The 22,187-nt window shown below is 42.9% G+C and overlaps 3 protein-coding genes across 6 annotated transcripts in view; all 3 read right to left on the bottom strand.

Annotated features, from left to right (window-relative positions):
• Positions 1-22,187, bottom strand: part of LOC144682565 (BTB/POZ domain-containing protein KCTD14-like) — a 1,380,231-nt gene that overhangs the window by 557,771 nt on the left and 800,273 nt on the right. The gene's annotated exons all lie outside the window — the stretch shown is intronic.
• ints4 (integrator complex subunit 4) overlaps positions 1-22,187 on the bottom strand; it is a 445,537-nt gene that overhangs the window by 128,755 nt on the left and 294,595 nt on the right. The window lies entirely within an intron of this gene.
• Positions 10,725-22,187, bottom strand: part of rsf1a (remodeling and spacing factor 1a) — a 111,620-nt gene continuing 100,157 nt past the window's right edge. For both annotated transcript variants that reach the window (XM_078544959.1, XM_078544960.1), the window contains exons 15-16: positions 18,927-19,112; positions 10,725-11,232 (exon numbers count right to left, since the gene is read on the bottom strand). In XM_078544959.1, coding sequence (XP_078401085.1) covers positions 10,742-11,232; positions 18,927-19,112 — 677 coding nt within the window. In that variant the 3' untranslated portion in view covers positions 10,725-10,741. The remainder of the gene's footprint in view (positions 11,233-18,926; positions 19,113-22,187) is intronic.

Here is a 22,187-nt window from a genome sequence, read left to right as displayed (position 1 = left end):
TGAAGATGGTTGGGCCTAGGACACTACACTGGGGTACTTCTGCAGTGATGTCCTGGGACAAAAATGATTGACCTCCAACAACCACAACCATCTTCATTTGTATATAATTATGATATTTAAGAGGAAGCTGAACACTTAGGTAGATACAAAATCAAAGGAAAAAAGGATTGGTTAGCTCCAATGTTATGCACAATTCTGTGATAAATTTTAAATAAAGCGGAGTAATACATGGTTTTTATTTTATTTTTTCAAAGGATATGGGCGTTGCTGGCTAGGCCAGCATTTATTGCCTATGCCTAATTGCCCTTTAGGTGGTGGTGGTGGGCTGCCTTCCTGAACCGCTGTGGTCCATGTGCAGAAGCACACAAACAGGCACCTACTGATATTTATGCTACACTCAAGCCTCCTTCACCTACCTATCAACATAACCTACTCCGTACCTAGCTTCCCTTGAACTGTTTGAAACAATAGTTGGACTTTTGGTGAAGTTTCTCTACACCATGCAATTATATTGCTTATATAAAATAAGAACAAAAAATGCTAGAAAAACCCATGCCAGGGACCATCTGTGGAGAGAATGAGTTAGTGTTTCAGGTCGATGACTTTTTAAAATCACTTGTCTGACACACCTTTCTATATTAAAAGAAAATTCCCTTTCATTTTAAAAGTATATTTTCATCAGCGGCATGAGGAAAAAAACATCCACAGAAACCCAACTCAAACTTGGTCTCCATTTCGCAAAGGACTTTTACCACAAGTAGAAATCGCTTGCTAAAATGAAAGCATTATGCTCAGTACTTTGATGACAAACTTACAGTTGTATTTATATGGTAGAGGGAAAAAATACGGCAGGCAACAAAGCATCAAATAAAAAGTGTTGCAGAAAAAAAAAACCTTCATCCAAAGGGGGCATGAGGCCCAGATTATACACAACAGAATTAGACCAGACTGTTAATGAGATCACAAAACATTTTAAAATCGACAGAAAACAATAATAAAATTGGCACCATTTTCAGCAGTTTTGTTTTAAAAACTTCATGTACAAAGAATGCCTTCAACTATTTAATCAATACCGACAAGATTTTCTCAATATAGCAAGGCGGAGTTAACCCTTTTGAGCGCTGTAGCTAGTTTTATTTAAATATGCAGTTCTGGAGAAAAATATTCGATGCCTCCTTCAAAATAAACTGAAGGGCGCTTTTTAAGAGAACAAACAAAACAGAGAGAGATTAAACAGAGGTCTAACTGCATTCTCTAGGAACTTTTAAAATGTAAAAGCATGTTCTTGAAAAAAGTTTACAAATGCAATAAACTGGTCATTTGTCAGATTGTTTTGTACGGGGTCTGGGCTGGCCATTGTATTCGCTCGCACAAGATTTCGGGGCAGACCATTGTAAATGAGAAGCTCGAAGATCACATGATAAAGGGACCTGATATGAACGCAAGTTTTTAAAAGATATGTCATTTTTTCCAAAGGAGTTATATTTACAGGCAAATTTTAGATTTTAATGAAAGGTAATTTCACTTGCATCTCTTGGTTCTGTGTACCTTGTGTTTATGAAGTGGACAAGAACACTTAAGCACAGGAATGAACTGATGAGAGTGGGACAGTCTCCTCAAAACTCACAATGTGCACTGCCCTCCTTAGTGGCACCCATCTCAAGAACCCAGGGGGCAGAACTGTTTGTATATTCCCTCCAGCAACTGGCTATCAATGCAATAGCTGTGTTAAGTTGCCAACAGCGTCCGGGAGCACAGTGACTGAATGCCAAGAATGGCTGCAGAAAGCGATGGAGGAGCAACAGAAAACCCGGCTTTCCTTACCATCGCCCTTCAGGCGTTTTACGTTCCACTGGTGCGTGCTGGGTGACCCAGCCTTCAGAACGTGGGGTTTCTCCATAGCCATCAGAGCCAACTTACCAGATTTGCCAGGTCTGGCTGCTGCCGTGGCCTAGTTACAAACTGGTGTCACTAACAGCTGAACCAGAACTGCACCGCAGCAATAACAAGTAACTTCAAGGCAAACAGTATTTGGAACTCACTGAGCTCTGCTCAAAATGTTCTGTTTTCATTGCCCAACCCTTGGAGGCTGTGCCTTCAGCTGTCTAGACCCCAGGCTCTAGAATTTTTTACTTTTAAGACAGTCCTTAAGATCTCTCTTTTCACCATCTGTCTTAATTTTATTTGAGAATACACCTGTGAGCCACCTTAGGGTGTTATATGTTAAAAGCATTAAATAAATTCAACTTGTTGCCACTTTCCTGCCTTAACACTCAATACAAGAATCATCATGTTTTTATCACATCCCAGACTCAAAAGTTCCAGCACCTTGCGTTGAAGAGATAATTAAATTCCCTGAAATTAACTATTCCTTCCCTTGCCATAAATCAATTTTATTATTCATTCGTGGGGTGTGGGTGTCACTGGCAAGGCCAGCATTTATTGCCCACCCCTAATTGTTCTTGGAAAGGCAGTGTTGAGCTACCTTCTTGAATACAACTGAGTGGCTTGCTGGGTTATTTCAGGAGGCAGAGGGAGTCTGGAGTCACATATAGGCCAGACCGGTCATGGGCAACAGATCACCTAAGAATATTAATGAACCAAATTAAGTTTTTAACCAACAATCCAATAGCTGTTGCATGGTCACCATCACTGATTAAATTCAGATTTTATTGAATTAATTGAATTTAAATTCCCTAGCTGCCGTGGCGAGATTTGTGCTCATCTCTGAAGCGTTAGTCTGGGCCTCTGGATAACAAAATCACCATGCCACTGTACCCTATAGCTGTTTTTAAAGGGTTAGCGAATAGTTTGGGGAATTGGAGGTGAAGGGGGAAAGCGTTTTGTGTTGCGCAGCACTGTTGCAGTCCGGTGTTGCCACCTCGGCCAGGCCATTGAAGAAATAGCACATATTCAAGAAGAGTGGGGAATAAAATTCAGAGCAGGAACGAGGATTGACCTTTTTTTTTAAAAAAACCTCATCCACCACCACCTTAAAGTAGCTTCACCAGGCACTTGTATTTGCTGCAGGTCACTTAGCTGTCCTCCCCGGCTGCGAGCAGCAAGTCCTTGGATGAGAAGCACTTAATCAGGGAGGATAAACAACAACTAATAAACTGACTGTGGTTTCCTCACACTACAGAGGACAACAGATATCCAAGCAAGCAGAAATGGAAAACCTTCCTTCTTTACTAAAACTAACGGCAACCAAAGTGTCTTCTCACCTACACCAGAAAGGTAGATTGCTCACTCAAAAGCCAATTAATGAAAGGAATGCACATCTCAAAATAGTTACTGTTAGCTAAGGCTGCTCCTCCATTTTGTATCTTATCAGTTAAAAAATACTTAGCTGGCTTACAAGACAAAGCACTATCCAATGAAAGGCATATTTCAATATTAAATTCTAATTCTAATTGAAATAACAGCATTGTGAACAAAGCTTCTCTTGCACAAAGCAATCACGAATAGAAACAGCTTCTGTACATCCTCCCCAAAATGATGCTGTTATTCCTTTAGATTACTGCAGTCTTTAAGGCTGGAATTGCGGTCGGGAAATCGTTGGAATTTTTTTTTTTAAAAGCAGCCGAGGCAAAAAGAGCGTGGGAGTGGGACCAATTCAGTGAGCCGACATGGGGTGATGCAAGGAGGCCATTCAGTCCATGCTGTATTATTCATATTCATCCCCCAGCACCACACTTTATGCTGCTGTACCCACTACCAGCAGCTATTCTGACTATAATTGCTCAAACTCTAGGGAGACAATCCTGTTTGTTTGAGGAGGTGGATTCCAAACCAGGCCAAGATAATTATTTAACAGTAACTCTCAACTTTCTTTCTGTTGCCTGATGGCTGGGAAGGCCCCTGGAGACATTAGCCAGTGGTCAGGGTCATAGCGCCCTTACTAACATGATGCAAGTTATGGACAGCAGTTTTCAGAGCTTACTATGGTGCCAGCCCACATTATTAGCAACTGTTTCTTGCCTATTCTAAGTTAAACATCTCAATATAGTCAGAAGAAACTAGAAATTGAATAATGAGCCTTTTAAAGCCAGAAGCTCACAGACCTTCAAGAGATTTAGCATAAAAACACGAGGGGACACAGAAACTTGCTCATAACCACCTTTGGCACAAAGCCACAAACGACCCTACAGATTTCTGCAGTTGTGAAGCACAGCAGGATTTGCTCCTGAAACAGCACTATTTTGCCTACAGAAGCCCCAGTGGCAGCAGAAATACTGGTTTTGTGAGAGGACTTAAGCAAAGTACTTTTCTTAATAAAAACATATTTATAGGCAGATTATATCGGTACTCCCTACCTCCAATAAGTAATTCCACCCCGCCCCCTCACTGTAACATGGAGATATTAATGCCTTGGTACAGCAGCAATGTAATTTAACACAACAGGGCAGGTCCTCTGTTGGTTTACTCATTAGGTGATGCTTATTGCTTATTTGAAGTTCTTATTTAATAAACCTCTTGTGTTTAAGAATAAACAAGGGAAGAGCTGTTTACTTCAACTGGTACACCTGTCATTGAAGGAACTCAGTAGCTGAGAGAGCCACCAAGGAAAATTGTCTGATTTGCTGAGTTAGCAGAAAACTGTGTGCCCTACTGAAACAACCCTGAGCCTGATTTTGACACTGTCCCCTAACCACACCCTCTCTCTCTACATTGACAGAAGCACAATGCTGCTGATGTGTCACGGAGAATCACAAATGCACCCAACCAGCAGGCTGAAGCAAAATGGCAGAACACCAGAGGCAACTTTAGACAATAGGGGCACTAGGTGAAGCTGGCCTCTAAGGACATTGCCCTGTATCCAATGCCACTGGCAGGTGAAGCTACAAAATGTCCCATATGGCATTAAGAGCCAAGATCCAAAGGCTATACAGTACAGAAAGGTCTCTTTATAAGATTTATGTTGGAGTCAGTGCAACGGAACATGCTTTTCCCAAGCGTGTCTCTCTTTGGCATTTCAATCACTCATTCTTAACTCTGTGCACACTTTCCCAGGAACATACAACTTCTATTTACCACCTTTTCAAAATGAAATGTCTCAAGACCTTTAGTCCAGCTTAGACACTAGTTACCTTATGTAAAGACACTGCCCATATGGAGGTGAGCTATATACATCAGGAAGTTTAACAACTAGTTGGAGTTAAGCCAGCTAATTTTAGCCAGGGCAGTAACTGGGACAACATAATTAATCTTGCATCCTTAGTTGAGGGTACACTGAAGTGGATCATAAAAGATGAAATATATAGGGGCTCTCACTCCTCTGCTGGTAAGTGCACACATGTAAACAAGGACAATGGCAGGTCAGACGTCAGTCCAAATAGATTACTGACACAAGCTGAGGCCTGAGAGTGGCTAATTAATGAAGCATGGGAACATGTGCCTGTGAAGAGTATCCATTCCTTGACAGTGCATCCAACAAGTGGCCAGTCGTCATAGCGAGCCTCACAATGCATCAAATTTATTCGAACTGGGGCCTCACTCAAGCCTGATTTGCGAAGCGCTTTGGGGCATCCTCCTACTCTGAAGATGCTATATAAATGCAAATTGTTACTGCTTAGATGCAAGATGACTAAAGTTCAATCGTAGACATTTTCCCGGCATGGTACCCCAGCACGAGTCAACACCTTCAGATAAGAATTCAGCTCACAACCATGAAATTTATGCCAATAAAGCCCACGGTCACAGGGAGTAAACAAGGGGTCTCCAAGATGCTGTGAACTGGCTGACATTAACACAGAGACTGTCAGCACTCAATGTGGCCCAAGGCATTTGATCCATTAGCTGAGCAATAGCAAAAATGCAGGTGTCAAGAGTTAAACTTTTTCAACTAATGCAACACCATAAGACTGAGCCAAGTTATAATCACACCTTGTGTACTAATTAGCCAAGTTCACACTTTCCCACAGAGTACTGTAAAGGGGCAGCAAAAGATTATTTAAGAAAACACATAGCTAAACAGGTATTCATTCCATTAAAAGTAGGTTCCACGCAGTAAGTCGAAGTGCAGTGAAGTTAAAATTTGCGGAAGGCGTGTGAATAGGGAAGATTTTATGTGGATAACACATGTTATCACAATCTTTTTTTGATTTCCGTTTGGCTATTTTTTAAAAAATAACTTTGCTTTGCAAATGCGCAGCATTCGCTTGTTCACCTTTGTACAGGTAGTTTTTAATTTTTCAAAACGCCACTGATTTTCATATAAGCGCAAGGGAATTTATTTCACTAAGTTGTGCTGAAAAAGAAAAGAAACAGGTACTTGAAGAGTTAAAGGGGGAAAAACTGGGTTCCTCGCAGTGATTAGCATAGAAGTTACCGAAGACATCACCACCACCACCATGAGAAAGAAAGAAAGCGAATGCGGAGGTGGTGGATGGAGAGAGAGAGAGAGAGAGCGTGCACGCGTGAGGGAAAAAAAGTGAATGGAGGAGAGAGAGAGACAAAGAGAGAGAGTGCGTGCGCGAGGGAAAAAAAGTGAATGGGGGAGAGAGAGAGAAAGAGACACAGAGAGAGTGCGTGCGAAGGAAAAAAAATGAATGGGGGAGAGAGAGAGAGACAGTGATGGGGGAGAGAGAATGTGAGAGGAAGAGTGAGATGCAGTGGGGTAAAGAAAGACTCCATTTGCTGCAGTATTTTTGAGATTGCAAGCCACACAAGGGTCCCCTCATATACCAAGAGCATTTACCAGCAAGCAATGGCAGTGGTGGATGCATATACAAGTGGACAGTCAAACTATGGCAGCACACTGATAAAGAATTAATATTCACAGATGGTACTTTTTGCAGCATTGTCAACTCACCAGAGCTGTAATCACCTGTACTTCACTCAGTGGTACAGCTTCAAAGATCTCTCTAACCACAACCAAATTTCTATCTTATACACGATCTATAATTTCACTGCTGGATAAAGAGAGTTTGGGAAGATGAAATATCGTAAGATACTTCACAAAGTCCCTGTGACAACACAATTTATTGGCTGTGACAACTGATTCACTGTGGTCAGTAGCATTTTGTCTTGGGATCTTGCGATTAAAGACAGGCAATGTACATTGATGAGTCAACAGGGGAAGGCAGTATAGAAGCTCAAACACTTTATGCTAAGTGTATTTTTGCCAACCAAAAAGATTCCAGTTTAATACTGGCTACTTCGGTTGTGGAGGCTTATTTCCATACTAAGGTCACTAAAGATTCAATATCTAAAGCAGTGGTCGACAAAGGCTGAATTACGAAGGTGTAAACTGCTTAGGAGCCATCTTGAGTTTGTAAGCATCATGCAGGAGATCACCAAAGTCAGGGTGAACTTCTGAACAGACTTCCTGCTCTCCAACAAGTAACAACTACAGCAAAGTGAGTAAAGGGTAGAAGTGTTCCTTAGGACAGACTCCACTGTTCTCCCCCGCCCCTGCTCCTGAAGGTGCTAACTCCTGCTGGGGTACGAGTCTCACAGGTCCCAGTCATCCCTCCCGTTACAGAGGCAAAGCGGTCAGTCTTCATCTGGGGGCGCTGGACAGTTTCCCTGTCCTGAAAGGCAGCGCAGCAGAGCATAAACCCGTGTCAACTGGGAAACTGGACGTTGGCTGAAGGGTAGATAAGCAGGATGCATAGATTTAAAGTGACTGACAAAAGAACCAGAGGCGACATGAGGAAAAAGTTGCATATGCTATCAGTGGTTACAATTTGGAAAGCACTGCTTGATTCAATTATAGCCTTCAAAAATAAAAGGGAACTGGATAAATACTTGAGAGATAAAAAAAATAGCAGGGGAACGGAGAAAGAGCAGGGGAACAGGGCTAACTGGATTGGTCTTCAAAAGAGCTGGCACAGACTTAATGGGCTGAATGTTCTCCTTCTGTGCTGTATGACAGGATGATTCTAGGACACCGGAGTGACTGAGAATGGAAAACCAGGTGATTGCACCCTCCACCCCACCCAAACAGAGGGAGGCCAATGGTACAGGCACTTTTCCAAAACCTTGGCTGAGGTTAACTAGACCAGGATAGGCAAGGAATTCAAATCTGGGATCTTCTGAATCCTATGACTCGATTCTGCCTTCACTGTACAAGCAGCGACATTCGAGCACTCCACCTTGAAGAACTGTGCTAACATTCAAGGCTGCATTCTGCCTCTTTAAGCAGCAAGGAGGAACTTCAGGCAAAGCTGTAATTCTTCCACTACCAATCCACCATTCAGATGTAGGCACATCAGCAATAATTTCCTTTCCATCTCCGTTTCGAACTGGTTGCAACAGTTTGAAACCAGCAGGCACTACGTGTTCTCCTTGAGGGAGGTAGACTTTGAGGTATATTAGCAGTGCGAGTTAGCAAACTAGGTTTTATCTATTGATGCATCACAGGTGATCATAGTGATCCAAATCTTTCTCATTTGCCTTAGGGAACAGGGAATTTACAGCTTAGAAACAGCTTATTCAGCCTGCGATTATGCTCCTCTTCCCACTCTGTCCATCTAACCGTCAGCATTTCCCCATGTTCCTTTCTCCCTCATGTGCTTATCTAGCTTCCCTTTTCAGATCTTCCAAAATGATCCTCATAGGCTGGTCCAAGCTTTGTAAGTTTCAATCACAGTTTAAAGTGGAATGTTGACCCCCAGCTGCACTGCACTGCACCCCACTTCTCAAAACCACCACTTTACCTGTATCCAAACACTGGAACAGACTTTCCCATTGTTACACCTGGATCCCCTGTAGCATGTAGCTAAGAGGAAGATCAGGAGCCAATGGTCGAAAGAGGCTCGAGGAACTGAATGGCCTACTCCTGTTCTGATGTTTCAACATGGGACCCTGCCTGAAATACCGACTTCACAATATTTGCTGCTTAAGAGCTGGAATGCCTTTCCCTAAAATTGTTCACAGTATTCTGACGCTAGGAATTCAGGACTTCAGTGTCATGCTGTCAAAGTTGTCTAATGGAGATGAGACAGTCAGCAAGGAACAAAAGTGGTTAGGTATTGTTACAGCTAACAGGCAAATGGACAGGGGACAGAAGTTCAGAGGAAAAGCAACTCCCGTGTTCTGACACCAAGAATCAACGTGCACTTTTTCTTAAAAGTAGGGATATAATAATTTCATTAAAGAATACAAAGATGGATTAAAGTAGCCTGTATACAGGACAATGGATTTACTACCACTGTACTAAAAAAGTCAACTGTTAACAACATGAATAATCAACATTCATTCTTTTGTTCAGTACCCCAGATTTGACAAATGTTTTCGCGAAGCACATCGAGGTGAGGTACTGGGACAAACAAAACTACTTTGAACAAGTTTGTGTGTTACGATGATTTGTATCAGTGAGCTTGACACCATCTGAAAATTATATTTTATGTATTATATATATAATATATAACAATATATATTATATATATTGTATTTCATTCAGATAATGGGTATATTTCAAGCAAGCAAAAGCAAAACTTTAAAGAAACAATTCTTCTGCTTCACCCACTTAGGGTCAGATTTGGCCGTGATAGCGTCCAGGGTTGAATAGGCTATCAACATTCACCACACACAGTCTGGGTTTGGAGGGAGGGGTGGCGGGAGGAGCGGTGAGAAATATATCGGAGAAGTTTTAGTAAAAGGCAAAGAGGAGTGTTGAATGAAAGCTCTGTTTGATGATCCTTCCCCACACCATGTTCAAACTTTCTGGTCTAGGAGTCCGAGCACACCCACCCCCTCCCTCACCGCCTTTCCGTCCCTTTGGGTAGGGTAGGTTAAGTCGAGCTTCAAAACAGATTGCAATCCAACTTCAAAATCACCAGGTTAGACGTATCAGTGTTAACCCTGAAGTTTATACAGAGGCACCTAGGAAAAAATGGTCTATTGTTAAAAAAAAAGATCTAAAAAGCGATGATGTGAGGACATCAAAGATGTTAACAGCACCGTGACAGCCAATTACAGTGTCAGTACGCTGTAGCAATCAATCGCAGTACTGGTGCGTACTACAGTGATCTATTGAACATCACAGTAGAGTTGCTTGGAAATAAATGGTTTTCAAAATGGTCACCATATACCGGGAGTTCCCTGCACATGCTACTACAAGAGCGCTTAACTCAAAGCACTGAACGGCATCTACAGCAAAAATTTGGTGTTCTTCCGGAAATATTTTGGATCCAGGTGTACTAAGTGGTGTTAGGACACTACACAACATACTTAAAAAGTCTTTTTTCTGTATAGATATATATATATATTTTTTAAAAAAGACAAAGACATTAGAGGGTCAAAACAATCTTTCTGGAATGAGGGAGAATTTTCTTATCTCTTCCCGCACCATGCCCCCACCTTCACTTACTTGTTTGGGAAAATTCTGAGCCCCGAATTTGGCAGGGGGGGGGGGTCAACATTTTACTTTCTTTATCTTAAAAAAAAATCCCGCAATGGGAACTTTTCTCAGCTGAAATTATGATGGACCAAAAACAAAACGTAACTCCAGTAAAATAAAAACAAGAAAAATAAACCTACCATGTTAAATACCTCAAAATTGGTCAATTTATCAGGAGGGGGGAGGGGAGCAGGAGGATGTAGGCCAAAGTGAGTGGAAAAAAAAGAGAGAAAGTGGGTGCAGGAGAATCTTACTCTCTGGAGGAGTGAGTGAGTGAGTGGGGAGGGGGTGGGGGGGGGGAGCAAAACAATCAAACAAAAAAGACACACAATAACTGGCCAAGATGTACAGCTACTATGGAATAAATTATTTAAACTAGTGTAAAAAGAGTTCTTATATTTGTTCATTATTACAAACATATTCTACAAGGTCAGTTACTCCCAAGAGGTCATCTTCATCCTCCTCCCCTCCTTCGCCTCCCGCTTCCACTGCCGCTTCAGAGGCCATCGCTTCACAGGCTCCATTCAGCGCCGGGCTGGGAGTAGGGTTAGTGTCCTTGGCCGTTTGGTTCTTCTCGCTGGTTCTGCTGATTACACTTTCCGAAGCCGGCCCTGGGCTCTGTCCATTGGTAGAGGGCAGTTCCGCCAGGCCGCAGTCCAAAGGGCCGGCCTCCTTCTCTGCCTCTTCCGGCTCCTCCTCCTCGTCGCTCATCAGCCGGTACTTCTTGCTGTAATCCCGGGCGGGCCTGGAGCGGAATTTGCTCGTCAGCGCGGGCTCATCTTCATCCTCATCATCCTCCTCCTCGTCCTCGATCCTGTTCAGACGCTTCCGTTGAGGCCGCTCCTTCTCCCGCTCTTCGTCTGAACTTCTGCTCCTGGAACTCTCTGGAAAAATAAAATCAATTTTGCTTTGCGTTAGTTTGAAAGAAAATAAATCTTATTTTGCAGGAAAAAGATGTATTTATTTTTTGCTGGTCAAGGTAAGAGATGTTAGTTCGGGAGGGGGTCCTGGGTCAAGCAAGATGTAGACGAAAGTTTCTTCTGTTCTGCCCCAATAAAGCACCACTCCCCAACTAAACCAAAAAAAACTTATGCACCTGTTGTGACATTTTCCACTTTCTGTATTAACCTCTTGTAAGTGAAATTCCAGAATTAGGGGAAACTTTGTCCTGTGATTCCCTGCCTACAAGCAAGTACTGCAAATGGAGTGCAGCTGAGACAACTGAGCAGAGACTTGGAGTTTGTGAGAGGGGAGTTTTAAGTTTTTAAATTTTGCTCTTAAAATCTAATCTAGTCTGTAATTAGCCATAACTGGAAAGTACTGTGTAAGCAGGCTAAGTTTGTTCTTTCTTGCAGCCCAGACAGGGTAAACTCACTCTCAGCTGTAGAAGCTGAGTAGTTAACTGGTTGAATCTGGTCACTGTAGCCCCAGTTCAGTTTACTATAAATTCAGGATTCTTTAGTGCAGCCTTGGCAAACGGAGTGCAGCTGAGCAAAGACTTGAGTTTGGTGAGAGGGGAGTTTGTTTCCTTTTTCTATCGTTCTCACCATAAAGAAATTGGTTCTTGCTCCACTACAGAAAAAGGAGCTAGCTCTTTGGCAAGTATCTGCTAAGTGGGTAAGTTCTATTCTATCCCAAAGGTTTAAAATAGTACACAATTTGGCGGTAAAGTTCATAAAATTTATTTTCTATTCATTCATGGGCTGTGGGCTTCACTGGCTGTGCCAGGATTTATTGCCCAACCCTAATTGCCCTTGAGAAGGTGGTGGTGAGCTGTCTTCTAGAACTGCTGCAGTCCATGTGGTGTAGGTACACCCACAGTGCTGCTAGGAAGGGAGTTCCAGGATTTTGACCCAGCGACAGTGAAGGAATGGTGATATATTTCCAAGTCAGGATGGTGAGGGACTTGGAGGGGAAATCCCAGGTGGTGGTCTTCCCACCTACCTATCTCATCCTTCTAGATAGTAGTGGTTGTGAGTTTGGAAGGTGCTGTCTAAGAAGCCTTGGTGAATTTCTGCAGTGCATCTTGTAGATGGTACACACTGCTGTTACTGTGTGTTGGTGGTGGAGGGAGTGAATGTTTGTGGATGTGGTGCCAATCAAGTAGGCTGCTTTGTCCTGGAAAGTGTCAAGCTTCCTGAGTGTTGTGAGAGCTGCATTCATCCAGGCAAGTGGAGAGTATCCCATCACACTCCTGACTTATGCCTTGTAGATGGTGGACAGACAGGAGTCAGGAGGCAAGTTACTTGTTGCAGGATTCCTAAACTCTGACCTGCTCTTGTAGCCACAGTATTTATATGGCTAGTCCCGTTTAGTTTCTGGTCAATGGTAACTTCCAGGATGTTGATAATGGGGGATTCAGTGATGGTAATGCCATTGAATGCCAAGGGGCGATGGTTAGATTCTTTCTTGTTGGAGATGGTCATTACCTGGCGCTTGTGGGGTGCGAATGTTACTTGCCACATCAGCCCAAGCTTGGATGATGTCCAAGTCTTGCTGCATTTGGACATGGACTGCTTCAGAATCTGAGGAGTCACGAATAGTGAACATTGCACAATTACCAGCAAACATCCACATTTCTGACCCTATGATGCAAGGAAGGTCATTGATGAAGCAGCTGAAGGCCATGAAACTACCCTGGAGAACTCCTGCAGTGATGCCCTGGAGCTGAGATGACTGATCTCCAACAACCATCTTCCTTTGTGCTAGGTATGACTCCAACCAGTGGAGAGTTTTCCCCCGATTCCCACTGACTCCAATTTTGCTCAGGCTCCTTGATGCCACACTTGGTCAAATGCTGCCTTGATGTCAAGGGCAATCACTCTCACTCACCTCTGGAGTTCAGCTCTTTTGTCCATATTTGAACCAAGGCTATAATGAGGTCAAGGGCTAAGCTGATCTGACAGAACCCAAACTGGTGTCAGTGAGCAGGTTATTGGTAAGCAAGTGCCACTTGATAGCACTGCTGATGACCCCTTCCATACTTTACTGATGACCGAAAACATATAAGAAAGCAACATAAATAAGTGAATATAATTACGCAACTATTTAAAATGTGTCAAGGCTGCAGTATGTGGGAGCTCCTGGATAACAATGTGATCCAGGGCACACAAGTCTGCAGAAAGTGTTTGAGCTGAAGTTTCTCAAGCCACAGAGTCATTGAGCTGGAGGCTGAGCTGCAGACTCTGCGACACATCAGGGAGGGGGAAAGTTACCTAGATGCTTTATACCAGGAGGCAGTCACACCACTTGGGATAGGGTCTTCTGATTTGGTCAGTGGCCAGGGACAGGAGGATGTGACTGGAAGTGAGGCAGGTAAGGGACCCAGAGGGCAGGAGTAGAGGAGCGTGAGCCTCTGCAATTGTCCAACAGGTTTGAGGTTCTCTCAGCTTGATTGGATCAGAGCAGGGGCTGCAGGGTGGATTAGCAAACTGACTATGGCATTGTGGTACAGGAAGCCATCCAAGTGGGGGGTAGCAAAAAGGAAGGTAGTGGTAGTAGGGGGCAGTATAGTGAGGGGGATTGACACTGTTCTCTGTAGCAAAGAGGGAGAGTCCAGACGGCTTTGTTGCCTGCCCGGTGCCAGGGTTCGTCACATCCGCTCAGGACTAGAGAGGAATTTGAAATGGGAGGGCGAGAAACCAGAGGTCGTGGTCCATGTAGGTATCAATGACATAGGCAGGATGAGGAAGGAGGCTCTGCATAATCAGTATGAGGAGCTGGGCACCAAATTAAGCAGAATCTTAAAAAAAGGTAATACTTTCTGGATTATAACCTGAGCCACGTGCAAATTGGCGTAGGAGAAATATGGTTAGAGAAATGAACGTGTGGCTCAAAGAATGATGTGGGAGAAGTGGGTTCTGGTTTGTGGGGCACTGGCACCAGTATTGGGGAAAGTGGGATCTGTACCGTTGGGACAGTTTACACCTGAACCGAGCTGGTGCTGGTGTCCTCGCGAGTCGCCAAACTGGGGAAGTAGAGATAGTTTTAAACTGAATAGTGGGGTCAATGGATCAAATTTGGCAAGATGTGGTAAACCAAAGAGTAGACACAAGGCAAGAGAGACAGGTAATATGGGAAATGATAGATTTATACTCTCTATCCCTTCCTGTCACAATCTAACAGTAAATCAGCCGCTAAGGCTGGGCGCTACAAAAGGACAAAACTAAAGGCTCTGTATCTAAACGCACACAGCATTCGAAACAAAACAGATGAACTGATAGCACAAATAAAAATAAATAAGTACGATCTGATAGCCATTAGACACATGGCTACAGGATGACATAGATTTGGGCCTGAATACTGAAGGGTATGTGACATTTAGGAAGGACAGGAAGTTAGGAAAAAGTGGAGGGGTGGCTCTGTTAATTAATGATGATATTAGCACATTAGAGAGGGATGATCCAAGTTCAGGAAACCAGGATGTAGAAGCAGTTTGGGTTGAGATGAGGAATGAAAGAGGCATGAAGTCATGTGTGGGAGTGGTGTACAGGCCCCCTAATTGTAACTACACGGTTATGGGACAGAGCATAAAAGACAGACATAATGGGGAATTGATAATGGAAAGCAGGGAAATGGCGGATGAAGTAAACGGGTATTTTGCTTCGGTCTTCACTATAGAGAACACAAGTAACATCCCAAAAATAGCTGTAGATCAGGAAATGGGAGGGAGAGATGCATTCAGGAAAATTACAATCACCAGGGAAGTGGTATTGAGCAAATTGTTGGGGCTGCGGGCTGACAAATGCCCCAAGTCTGGATGGACTTCACCCTAAGGTCTTGAAAGAAGTGGCTAGTGAGATAGTTGATGAATTGGTTTTAATTTTCCAAAATTCCCTAGATTTGGGGGCGGTTCCATTAGATTGGAAAATTTCAAACATAACCCCTTTATTCAAAAAGGGAGAGAGACCGAAAGCAGGAAACTATAGGCCAGGTAGCCTAACACCTGTCAAAGGGGTTAATGTTAGAAGCTATAATTAAAGTTGTTATAGCAGGGCACTTAGAAAAACTCAAGGCAATCGGGCAGAGTCAACATGGTTTTGTATGAGAGAAATCACGTTGAACCAATTTATTGGAGTTCTTTGAAGGAGTCACGTGCGCTGTGGATAAAGGGGAACCGGTGGATGTACTGTGCTTAGATTTCCAGAAGGTATTTGATAAAGTACCACATCAAAGGTTGGTGCAGAGAATAAAAGCTCATGGTGTAGGGGGTAACATATTGGCATGGATAGAAGATTGGTTAGTTAGCAGGAAGCAGATTTGGCATAAATAGGTCTTTTTGTGGTTGCAGGATGTGATGAGTGATGTGCCACAGCGATCAGTGCTGGGGCCACACTTTTTACAATTTATATAAATGACTTGGATGAAGGGACCAAAGGAACGGTTGCTAAATTTGCTGATGACACAAAGGTAGGTAGGAAAGTAAATTGTGAAGAAGACGTAAGGAGGCTACAAAGAGATATAGATAGGTTAAGTGAGTGGGCAAAGATTGAGTGGTTAAGTGAGTGGGCAAAGATCTGGCAAATGGAGTATAATGTGGGCAAATGTGAAATCGTTCATCTTGGCAGGAAGAATATAAAAGAAGCTTATTGTCTAAATGGTGAGAGATTGCAGAGCTCTGAGATTCTGAGGGATCTGGGTGTCCCAGTGCATGAATCACAAAAGGTTAGTGTGCAGGTACAGCAGGTAATTAAGAAAGCTAATAGAATGTTATTGTTTATTGCGAGGAAGATTGATACATAGGGAGGTTATGCTTCAGTTACACAGGGCACTGTTGAGACAACAGTCAGAGTATTGAGTACAGTATTAGTCTCCTTATTTAAGGAAAGATGTAAATGCATTAGCAGTTCAGAGAGGAATGGGCAGGCTGTCTTATGAGGAAAGGCTGGACAGGTCAGGCTTGTATTCACTGGAATTAAGAGTAAAAGGCGACTTAATTGAAACTTTGAAGATCCTGAGGGGTCTTGACAGGGTGGATGTGGAGAGGATTTTCCTCTTGTGGGACATCTAGAATTAGGAGTCACTGTTTAAAAATAAGGGGTTTCTCATTTAAGAGAGATGAGGAGAAATTTTTTTGAGGGTGTGCAACTTTGGAGCTCTCTTCCTCAAAAGGCAGTGGAAACAGAGTCTTTGAATATTTTTAAGGCAGAGCTAGATAGGTTCTTGATTAACAAGGGGATGAAAGGTTATCGGGGGTGTACATTCAGACAGCCATAATCTTATTGAATGGCAGAGCAGACCCAAGGGGCCAAGTGGCCTACTCCTGCTCCTAATTCATATGTTCGTATGTATGACTGGAACGGAGTTTGTATAGACCCTTACTTGAAGTGATTGCTCTGTTGACTGCAACAGAATAGGGGGCTGCAAACTCTCACTCTGTACAAGTTCAAACAGGACTTCTTCCTGGCTACGTGGAAAGAGGGAAGTGGGACTAATTGGAAAGCTCTTCCAAGGAGTCGGCATAGGCATGATGGGCCAAATGGCCTCATGTGCTGTGAGATTCCTTACAAGCAGCCAATGCCATCCAAACCCAATAATGTTATTTTGAGATGATGCTGCCTTCATTTATCACTTGGCAAGCATCAGTGAGTTATATAATGTTACAGCACTAAAAAAATGTTATCCGCTCACCATGCCTGTGCTAGCTGATTGGAAAAGAAGTTATCCAATTTGTCCAAATGCCAGCACCCACCTGGTCTTCTTCCACTGCCCTGCAATTTTCTCCCCTTCAACTATTTATGCGACTCCCATTACAGGGTTACTATTGAATATGCTTCCACCACCCTTTCAGGCAGTTCATTCCAGATCATCACAGCTCACTTATTAGTGGCCTTAGACATTGCAGGGTCCAAAGGTCAAGATTGGACACATCCAGTCTGATCGTCAGTATTGCAACAATGGACAGCTGGAAAAGAAAAAGCAGTTTCTTGCCTAGGCAGGTTGCTTTCCCATTACTGCTGCAGTCACAGAACTGGGCTGGGGTGGGGTGGGGAAATCAGAACTCCTGCACATGGTATGCAAATTAAGGATACCAAAAAAAAATCTTAACATTTGCTTTACTCACAGTAATGCCTAAGATTTTTACCCTCGAATTCCCAGGTCTCAGCTGAGGTAGTGGGAGCTCAATATGATAAGGTGAGATGAAGTAAGGTGAAGGAGGTTTAAGTGCTGGCATAGACCAGCTGGGCTGAATGGCCTGTTTCTCTTCCATAAAATTCCATGTAATTCAGCGTCCATAGGTGCATATTAAAATTCATCCCAGATTCCTACTTCCAGTCAGCTATCCGTGTGTTGGAAAGTGAGTGTGAGCCAAGGGTCTCTACTGCGATGCCTCAGTGATGAGCAGGCTAACGACCCTCGCTGGCTATTGTCTGGTTTGAAAGTTGGCTGCCCACCCCCAGGAGCCGGCAGCTTTAAGTGGGGGGTGGGTAGGGGAGCGGAGGAGGAGGAGGAGGAACAGGACCAACCCGCTTCCCTTTTTTAGGTTCCCTCAAACGGACTTTCCTGCTAATCGGATCGAGACTTCAACACTGCCAATAGTCAGAGAGAGATTACATAATAATTGCTGAGAATTAAAACACTAATGTTTTTAGTTGTTTGGTAGTACAGAACTTGAGTATTGCTGAAAAGACGACATGCGGTCAAAGCTTTTTGTCTTGCACTCATCAGGACATATTTGCAAGAATATCAAATGTAAAGGGAACAACAGTTTATACTGCACCCTCACAGCCCTTGATACAAAGAATTGTTTCCTTGATTCTCTTCTGACAAGCTGAGCTCCAATTCAAAGATTATGGCATGGAATTATTGATGGGAAGCAGAGGGCTATAAGGAAGTAAGAGACCCAAGTGATGTCAGATGCAGTTCATGATTCCACAGGCAAGTGTGTTACGTTGGAAGATGGAACAAGAGTTCGGCCATTCAGCCCCTCAAGCCTGCTCCGGAGGAACTTGAGAAGGACAAATAGCTAATGCCAGTGAATCCAAAACAGAGGGAGGCTGGAAGTGTACATCAACTGAAAAGACAGGTTAACATTTTCAGAAATCTGTGCTTTTAACTTTGAGTTTACTGCTTGATTCAATCATGTCTGCCAGTGGTTAATACGATGCAGCAGACTGCCCAGGGAGGTAATGAAACAGATAATGCCAGGGAAACTGGACAGTTATTAAACAGGTCAGAAAACTGAGGGATGTGAAGTAAAGTAATTCATAGAGCCTCAGATAACACATATGAAGTCTTCAGCCATGTTCACATTAATTTTTGCATGTCTCAAGCTGTGGCTACCCGACAGATCTTGGTGCTTGGATTGAAGGTACACCTACCAATAATCAGTATTATCAAAAAATACTTCCAGATCCACAAAATTCTAACAGAACGGATTAATGCAGCATGAGTACAAGTTAGAGGTAAGCCGCTTTAATGGCTGGGCCTGGAGCTGGCAGCGAGGGATGGCGGGATGTGCGTGCACAGGTTGGACACCCCTGGAATAATGCGTGGGATATTCTGAAAACAAACATCTTATCCAGTGCTGTGTGCTTAAATAAGTTAAACACACAACAGGGAAGACTGATTTTCTTACCATCGCTTGCTGTAATGTATAGTCTACGTTTGTGTCCCCTAAGTCTTTCCTTTCTACTTGCACCACTTTTCATAGATTTCTCAGATTCAGAATCTTCTCTGTAGTTCACTTTTTTAGCTTGATTCCGCTTTGACCGCCTCCTCCTCATGTCCAGCACGTCACTGTAACAACTTGACCCTTCGCTCTCTACAGAACGGGAGAGGATCGTTAGTAAACCTAACGCACAACCATGAGATTCTCAAGTCAAGAGGCAGAAGACTTTTTAAACAATATGGGAAATAAGTCCCAACCTTAAAACAAAAACTTACTGCAGCTGTCCCTAGTTCCAAGCTCTGTGCCTTTTGAACCATTATCTACCAGTTTTAATTCAAGGAGAAGGTTTGTGATCCAGAATTTACAGTTCTGTTACACACTGTGCGCTGTGGTCCATGCAGAACACTGATTCGGCCATCAGACCAAAGTCACTGGCAGTTGCAGCCTACCCTATGCCAGATTCGATCGTCAGTGGGTAAAATTTTGATGTTGGGAAAGATCCCATGCTGCTGTTTGCGTTCTGAAATTGTATGCATTTAAAAACTTTTAAGTTTTAAAAAGTTCCAAAGTGATTCATCAGATAGCAAAAGGGATTTCACACCAGACTAGAGGTGGACCATGCCCACCGAAGTTCCAAATGGTACAAACTGCCTCTTAGGGTGTGTTTGGAAGCTTGATCAGATGAAAGAAAGAACAGACTTACATTTATATACAGCACCTTTCATGACCTTTGGTCATTTCAAAGTGTTTTAGGTCCAATGAAGTACTTTTTGAAGAGGCAGTAATCTTTGTAATGTAGGAAGTAAGGCAGCCCATTTGTGCTCACAAGCTCCCCAAAACAGTAATGAGATAATGATTAGACGAATCAGTTTTTAATGATTTTGATTGAGGAATAATCACTGTCCAAAACACCAAAAACACTCTTGCGTTTCAAAATACTGGCCCCGGGATTTTTTTTTTTTACATTCACCCGAGGGGGCACACAGTCCCTTGGTTTAACATCTCATCTGAAAGATGACTATACTACACTGCAGTGTTGGCCTGGATTATCTGTTTTTGTGGGGACCACAACCTCAGATACGAGTGCCCTATTCACTGACTCTTTTGAAACAAACTTGCCTGACCACTGATATCCCCCTGCCCCGACCCAGTCTCTTGGGTTTCATGTGGGAATTACTTACTGCCAAATTTCACCAAGCTTTCAATCATCTGTCCTATTTACTAGTTATGTGGCTTGGTATGAAACCTTGTTTGATAGCACTCTTTCAAGTGGTTTTTACTACACCAAGGGAATTATATAAATGCAAGTTTTTGTGAATCCATTAATTTCATCACCACCCTCTGCCCGCCCACCCACCTTAGTTTTTAATCCAGTTTTCTCATTTAGGTCATGAGATGGAACTTAAACTGAAAACATGAGAGTCACAACCATGTCAACACTATTTCAAGCTTTGTCCCTAGGAATGGTTCCCAGAAATACAACAGCATCACGATTGAAGGGACCTAACACAAAGTCGTATCACTTGGGAGTAATGAAGCAAACACCTCAACGGAAAGGTATTGGGACCTAATTTTCCATAACCAGAGCTTAATGTTAACTTATTACGCACTTTTGTTTTTAGATGTAAAAACTTTTCTTACAACAGTGTTTTTCACAGTATACAAACCAGACACAAGAGCCCAGAAATGCAAATGCTTATAAAGTTTATACCAAACCTTAAGACACTAAACACCCTCAGTCTGTAAGTACATGCAAACTAGGAAGAGTAGGTCACTCGGCCCCTCGAGCCTGCTCCACCATTCAATAAGATCATGGCTGATCGGATTGTAACCTCCCGCCTATCCCTGAAAACCTTCCACCCCCTTGTTAATCAAGGATCGATCTTCATCCCTCTTAACTGAGCAACCCCTTACCTTTAAACCGTGATCCCTAGTTCTAGATTCTCTCACAAGAGGAAAACATCCTCTCCACATCCACCCTTTCAAGAAGCCTCAGAATCTTATGTTTCAATTAAGTCACTTCTTACTCTTCTAAACTCCAGCGGATACAGGCCTAACCTGTCCAACCTTTCCTCATAAGACAACCTGCACATTCCTGGTATTACCCCAGTACACCTTCTCTGAACCGCTAATGAATTTACATGTTTCTTTAAGTAAAGAGACCAATACTGTAAACATTACTCCAGATATGGTCTCACCAGTGCCCTGTACAACTGAAGCATAAACTCCCTACTTTCATATTCAATTCCCCTCGCAATAAACGATAACATTCTATTAGCTCTCTAATTAATTACTTGCTCTACCTGCATACTAGCCTTTTGTGATTCATGCACTAGGACACCCAGGTCCCTCTGAATCTGAGCTCTGCAATCTCTCATCATTTAGATAATAAGCTTTTTTATTCTTCCTGCCAAAATGAACGACTTCACATTTGCCCATATTATACTCCATTTGCCAGGTCTTTGCCCACTCACTTAACCTATCTATGTCACTTTGTAGCTTCCTTACTTCCTGTTCATAACTTACTTTCCTACCTATCTTTGTCATCAGCAAATTTAACAACCAAGTCATTTATATAAATTGTAAAAGGTTTGAGGCCCCAGCACTGATCCCTATGGCACAACACTCATTACATCCTGTCAGCCAGAAAATGATCCATTTATGGCTACCCTGTTTCCTATTAGCTAGCCAATCTTCTATCCATACCAATATATTACCCCCTGCACCATGAGCTTTTATTTTCTGAAATACAGTATCTTTGATGTGGCACCTTATCAAATGCCTTCTGAAAATCCAAGTACAGTACATCCACCGGTTCTCCTTTATCCACAGCACATGTGACTCCTTCAAAGGACTCCAATAAATTGGCTAAACATGACTTCCCTTTCACAAAACCATGTTGACTCTGCCTGATTGCCTTAAACTTTAAGTGCCCTGCTACAACATCTTTAATAATAGCTTCTAACATTTTCCCTATGACAGACGTTAAGCTAACTGACCTGTAGTTTCCTGCATTCTGGCTCCCTCCCTTTTTGAATGAAGGAATTACATTTGCTATTTTCCAATCTACCGGAACCTTACCCAAATCTAGGGAATTTTGGAAAATTAAAACCAACACATCAACTGACTCACTAGCCACTTTTTTTCAAGACCCTGGGATGAAGTCCATCAGGATCAGGGGGTTTGTCAGCCCACAGCCCCAACAATTTGCTCAATACCACTTCCCCG

The sequence above is a fragment of the Cetorhinus maximus genome, chromosome 7 (assembly GCF_964194155.1).
Source record: "Cetorhinus maximus chromosome 7, sCetMax3.hap1.1, whole genome shotgun sequence".
Taxonomy (NCBI): domain Eukaryota; kingdom Metazoa; phylum Chordata; class Chondrichthyes; order Lamniformes; family Cetorhinidae; genus Cetorhinus; species Cetorhinus maximus.
This window is presented reverse-complemented; position numbering and strand designations above follow the sequence as displayed.